This window comes from Fukomys damarensis, unplaced genomic scaffold (assembly GCF_012274545.1).
Source record: "Fukomys damarensis isolate Sample0158 unplaced genomic scaffold, DMR_v1.0_HiC HiC_scaffold_6, whole genome shotgun sequence".
NCBI lineage: Eukaryota > Metazoa > Chordata > Mammalia > Rodentia > Bathyergidae > Fukomys > Fukomys damarensis.
In genome coordinates this window covers 9,784,661-9,791,074 of record NW_022900918.1, presented here as the reverse complement: position 1 = coordinate 9,791,074, position 6,414 = coordinate 9,784,661, and the positions used below count along the sequence as shown (strand labels likewise).

General features: G+C 36.1%; 1 protein-coding gene across 4 annotated transcripts in view; it reads right to left on the bottom strand.

Annotated features, from left to right (window-relative positions):
- The window catches only part of Bora (BORA aurora kinase A activator), a 25,896-nt gene extending 19,641 nt beyond the window's left edge, over positions 1-6,255 (bottom strand). For 3 of the 4 annotated variants that reach the window (XM_010622333.3, XM_033760920.1, XM_033760921.1), the window contains exons 1-4: positions 6,112-6,191; positions 5,109-5,276; positions 2,602-2,708; positions 233-278 (exon numbers count right to left, since the gene is read on the bottom strand). In XM_010622333.3, coding sequence (XP_010620635.1) covers positions 233-278; positions 2,602-2,708; positions 5,109-5,261 — 306 coding nt within the window. In that variant the 5' untranslated portion in view covers positions 5,262-5,276; positions 6,112-6,191. Of the gene's footprint in view, positions 1-232; positions 279-2,601; positions 2,709-5,108; positions 5,277-6,111 lie in introns of all 4 variants that reach the window. The other variant, XM_010622330.2, reaches the window with a different exon arrangement.
- Between the last annotated feature and the right edge of the window lie 159 nt (positions 6,256-6,414).

Genomic DNA, 6,414 nt, shown 5'->3' with positions numbered 1-6,414 from the left:
AAAAAAAAAAAAAAAAAAAAAAAAAACTGAAACAAGCACTGCGACACTGTGTGAGCACTAAGTACTGAGACAGCTGAAAAATCACTGCTCTCACATACAGTTAGGGAGTACAGGAAGATTGTTAAGGAAAGGTGGAGAGTGAAGGGTCTGAAGAAAGTCTTCCTAAAAGAGGTGAGACATATGCAGAATTCATCCTTAACTGGCTTAAAGAGCAGCAACAGTTTTCAGTTACCTCTTCAATGGCTTTTTGTCTTTTGTCTTCCACATCTTTATCTATTCTATACAGAGATAAAGAAGAAAATAACCATGCCATTACTTCAGCTTATAGAACATTTAAAATAATCTTTCAAAGAAATAATTCCCATCTATTGAAACTTGGCAAATGTTAAACTCACTTTAAAAGAAAAATTGGTATAGTGCAACATTTACTAAATGGCAGCATTCTAAATTAAGCATTTAGCCCTTAGGCTTACTTCCCTCTTTCCTATTCAAACTGTGATTGGAATAGCACTTTCTTTTAAAAGGTTTACAGCAATATTTTTAAATTACTATCAACTACATAAAATATTCTGAATAAAGTGTGTCCTTTAGTCAACACAATTTAAGTATTTAATTTGACAGAAATTTTTAAATTGTCCAAATTCTATCTCTTCAATTATGGTAAGTTTATCATAGTGGTAAAGTTTGGATTACCTTTTACAGTGAAACATTTATATTCTGAATAAACAGATAAAAATACTAATTCTGAAATACAGTTGCAGCAATATAAAATTTTGTCCAGCTACATTCTGTTTTGCTTTGTTACAACGTGGAATTACAAAAACACAAATGTCTCAGTTACCAGATTTCATATAAAATGTCAGGTCTGAAGCACAGGCGTATACTTGCCAAGGATTCAGCAGTCAGCCTTGCAGGACCACTTCTTTATTCTTTTCCAAGAAGAATGCTTGCATTCCATCGTCAAATTGGCAAAACTTTTTTGTTAACAATTTAAAATTATGCCTGCCTCACCTCATGGCTTTGCTGTATAAAACATGTTTGAGAAGTGGGATGGACAGGCAACCCACTTTCAGGTCCCCCTTCTGTCTCTCTTAGGAGCTTTCTTTCCCTCAATAAATTTTTCCTACTCTTAAAAATAAATTATGTTTTCTCAGAAATTATTTTGTTCCTGGCTTAACAAAGCTCTATGGAGAGGGCCAGGGATTTAGCTCAGTGGTTCCGCCGCCTGCCTTGAAAACGCAAGGTCTAGAGTTTGATTCCTGGTGCCAAAAACAACAAAACAAAACAAAACAAAAAAAAAACCACCAAAACAAAGCTCTATGAGAATATACATGCTTCAGAAACTTAAATTGATGGATTTTTCAAGTAAGATAATCAGTACTTGTCCCAGCTTGACCAACAGCCATTTTGAGGATAACTCAATTCTCATGGGCATAAATAAGTCAAAACAATAGGGCACTATATTTCAGTAAGCTCATCTATCTTTATTTCATCCAAAAACTTTTTGCTGCTTCATCAGAGGCACTACAAAAACATGAGAGTCAGCTGATTGCTGGAAGCAGTAAAATTCAGCGTGGCCAAATATTGTAGAGCTAGTTGACAGAGAAGTCACAGAATATCCTGACCAGAATGGTGCTGAACACGAGAGTATGATGTACACTGGTAACGTGTGTTCTCAGTGTTGATCTCTGTGCAAGGAGGAAGGTCTGATACCTTCAGGATTGGTCACCTCCTGTGTTGATAAGACTCATTTGTTTACAAATTAGTATGCCTCACAGTTATTTTTCTGTATGTTATGGCATGGAAAGGAAGGGATGAACTGAAAGAGTTCTGATTAGTTAAGAAGAGGTATCGAAAACCACTGCTTGTTTCTAAGAATGAATCAACAGGTTAAAAGCATTTTCACCATCCCTAGTAAAAGGCATAACTATTCATTGTGTTGTTAGTTAACAAAATTAGTTTTATCAATCTTTTTCCTTTTCCTAGATCACAAAACTATTTATTGAAATATACCAAGAATCTCTTTGCAAACCCTGACAAAAATGTGAAAATGTTTGTTACAACTGTGATCTAACTGTAGTGTTAGATCTTAGAGACAGAAAAAAATATTCTATAATCTAATATCCCAATATATTTTTTCAGTGTTTCTCATCCCTCATAGTGCTCAATAAATGTCCTCACAGTTATCCAGCATTCAATGTTGAAGAGATAATAATAATAAAATAATAAGTAGTTTGTGAGGCAAAAATTACTCATTAATGGCAAATCATTTGCCTTTAGATATTCTTTTCACCTTCTCTTTCAAAGGTATTATTTAAATTTAACTGAAAATCATTTTATGCTTTATCTCCATTCTATTCCCTTCCTATAACAATTGGTCAGCAAAGCAAAGAGAAGACAGAGTAAAAAAGCCAGACAAGTTATTTGTAAGAATATCTCAACATGTGTGAATCACTGTATGAGTGAATACATTTAGACAGAAAAAACCCACATCAGAAATTTTCTCCCTCTTCACATATACAAATATTCAACCTTCAGAAGTTCCTTTCTCTCTTTACTTAAAAATGTTATTACACTTACGTGCAAGAAGGGAAAACTTACCGAGAATGACTTAAGTATGAGGCTTGACGATGAATTTCTTCTGGGTCTATTTCTACTGGATTTATTACAGCTAGTTGATCAATTGACCATCTAAATTCTCCTGGAGTCTTAACAAAAGACAGTGAACTTATTAATTAAGTAAAATAAAGTAGTCTGTCAAAATGCTAACCAATGTCACCTTCCAAAATAATGTGAGTAAATATACTCAATATAAGAAGTTTTGGTTTTTTTCGTACTGGGGAATCAAACTCAGGACCTTGCGCTTATGAGGCAGGTGGCAGCACCACTAAGCTTAATCCCCTGCCCGAGTATTTTAAAATTTATGTTTCAAGTAACCAAATCACACAAAATCAACTGGCTTGACATCTCTTCCAAAACATCTAAATCTTCTGTGTGATTTAAAAATTATGTTAATTCTAAGGGGGAAAATAACAAAAGTAGTAAAGGTATAATAAAATACCACAATCAACAATCAACAATGATATACCAGACACAAGTGAAAATTAAAATTTCTGTTATTCACCAAGAGTGAACTGAAGTTAAACAAAGCCCTAACTACAGAAATGGCTGCAAAATCTCATAAAATAGTTGATTATCAAAATAATCATAAATGGCAACCAATGCTGCCTTTCTATATTCAACTACTTAACAGAATCAAAAGCTCTATCCAAATCCTAATTTGTAACTAGAAATATAACCTAAACAAATTCAGGCCTAAAATACAAGATGCTACAACACTATAGCTTTGAGGCTTAAATTGCAGTCATTCCAGTATCAGTTTTTATTAAGACTAAAATGATAACTAAATTTTAATACACCAGTTAAAAAAATCATACAGATCAGATTAATGAAATGATTCAATATAAACCAGTGCCTGAATTGCAACCCAAAACCCACTTATTTATCACAAAGTGCCAACACTGCAATTAAATTTGAATACTGAGGTTTTTTTGCTTACAAAAAAAAAAAAAATCTTGTATCTTAAAAGAAAAACACAATAACAGAGCTTTCAATGATACAGCTTTTTTATTGAAAGGAAAAGTTTTCATTTGGCGTGCTTTTGAACATTTAATGGGATCTTTGTTGTTGTGTGCCGCTGATAATTTGTCAAACCTTGGCTGGGGTGACTTGGTTCACATGCTCTCATGCCACAGGTTCGCCACCACTAACAGAAACTGTAAGATGGCTCAGTTTTCCCCTAGTGCATGTTTACTCACAGCTGATAAGAAAATGCAGTAGAAAGTCACCTGGTTTGTAGTTTTCTTAGATAACTATGTTAACAGTCTAGACTTCAAAAAGAACTTCTCCAGAGTAGCAAATAAAGGCAAAATTAATAAGAGTGACGAAGAACTTTAATTTCCTAAAGACAACTTTCGCTTCCACATCACCTTTGTGCTAGCCGTTAATAACAGCACATATCACTTGTGCCTGTCCCACTAATTGAAGGGTTGGCTTATTTTTATAATAACCTGCAAATCAAGTATGGTTTTGACATTTTTAAATGGTTCACTCAAAAGAATTCTACTTCATTATGTGAAAACTGCATGAAATTCAATTCAGACCATAAATAAAACTTTACTGGGCACAGCCACCTTGACTTGTTTACACACTATCCATAACTTTTGTGTGTTTTTATATTTTGTGTCTTTTAAATATTTATTTGCTTATTTTCACAGCTGCGCTTTAGATACTAGGCAGAGTTGTGTAGTTTGACAGGAATCGCAAAGCCTACATATTTCCTTTCTGGTCTCTAATAGAAAAAGTTTGCTGCTGCCTACAATGGAATATAAGGTCTCAGAGTCTGTGTCTGGTGACTCTAACTTGCTAACAGTGTAATTGCTAAGCATCATATATGATGCATAACAATACTCAATAATGTTTGCTGATCAAACTAGGATGACAGCTTCTTCTCTACATGGAGTTAGTAGACATATCTTCAACCACAGTACCCAGCTACACTTACAACTACAATAAGCTAACATCTGTTATTTCTTCAATGCCAGGAAAGCCAAGACATTATGAGCAAGAAGTGTTGGTGTGATACTGTACAGGAGAATGACTACAGACAACAATAACATACTATGTATTTTAAAAAGTTAGGATTTGAATGTTTTCATTATAAAGAAATGATAAATGTTTGGGGGAATAAATACACGTGCCTTGACTGAAGCTTACATAAGGTACACATGTGTCAAAACATCGCATGCTAACTATAAATATGTACCCTTTGTTTACATATCAATTAGAAATTAAATTTTTAAAAAAGTAAATGCTGAATTTTTTCTGGCTTATTATTAGCATAACTACTTGATTATAATGAACACTACGATTATAAATATATAAAAGAAAATATAATTATAATTTATAATTATATTTAAATATAAATATATAAAAAGCACATATTTATACATGTTCCATTTTCCCTTATCTTGTGAAAAATTTACATTATAAATTATGCTACTTTTTCCATTTAAAATTAGTGTAAACACTAGTAAAAAATAACTTACTGGCAATTTTACAGATTTAAAAACAGAAGGACTGGCAACAGTTTGTTCATGGAGATTGGAATAGTCACTTGGGCTTTCAAAAGGATTTAAAACAGGGATCCTTCCTGGAGTTTCCGGTGTTATCTGCATTTTTAATTCTTTGACATCTCCCATAGCACAGAAAGCAAACTAAAAAAAAAAAAAAAATCAGAAGTACATATGTTAAAATTACAAAGTACCACAGCTATTGATTCTGAAAATTGAAATGTATTCAACAAAACACATATTTCACAAAAAAATTAACTCAAAACCTAATGTTCTTGGGCTATTTTTAAAATCTGCACACATTTTCTCAAGTAATCCTCGAAATAAGCTTGAAAGCTAGCAGAGGTACGGTATTAGTGCTATCGTTTTGCAGAAAAATTAAACTCCTGAAGAGACTGAGTGGTTTATAAACAGCCGTCAGCCAAATATGAGTGGGGTCAGGTCGGCCTCTGAGGCACCTCAATGGTACAATGGGCACACATCCAACTCAAGGACATACATCTTCAGTTTTCTTAGTATCTCAAGACTCACATCTTTTGGATATTTCAGGAATTATCTATCAGAGCCAACTGTTACGAAACGATTGCAGAGGTGAGGAAGACTGGGCACGGGTTTCTCGGGACTTTGGCCCTCCTTAGGGAATGACTGACAAGGTCTGGAGTTAACTGCCCTCGCCTCTCCGCAAACACCCTCCTTCCGCCAAACTCCCCGTGGGCAGAAAGGCAGACGGCGTGACTTCCGCAAGGTGGTACAACCAGAGAAAAAAGGATCCACTCTGAAAGAATGAAGTCCACCTGGCCTTCCTGGGCGAACAGCAGAGGTGTCACCTCACTCCTAAGCGATCACTTCTAGGCCCCCTCTCCTCCACATCTACTCCCTCGCCACTCTCATTCGCCCCGGAGCGAGCTGGTCTGGAGCTGGGAAAACGAGCTCTCCAATTCTACACAGGAAGAAAGGCCAGGAACTACAAAGAACGTACCTACAGGTGTGTGTTTAAAGGAGGCCCTCTGTTTCGAATCCGGGGCGCTCCCAGGGGGCCCGGCCAGCTCCCACGACGGCACAGACTCTTTAACTCCCTGCTTCCGCAGCTGTTTTACACCAACCAGGACACCGAGCTGCCGGACGACTGGCCAATCGCGTCGCCCGGCTGTCCGCGAACCGACCAATCGCATCGCGGCGGCGGAGTAAATTCGAATAGCTACTCCTCGCTCTATATTCCGCGCCGAGGAGCGAGGCTCCAAATTCAAATCAACGCAGCCTCACGCGGCGGCGAGCGCGAGGG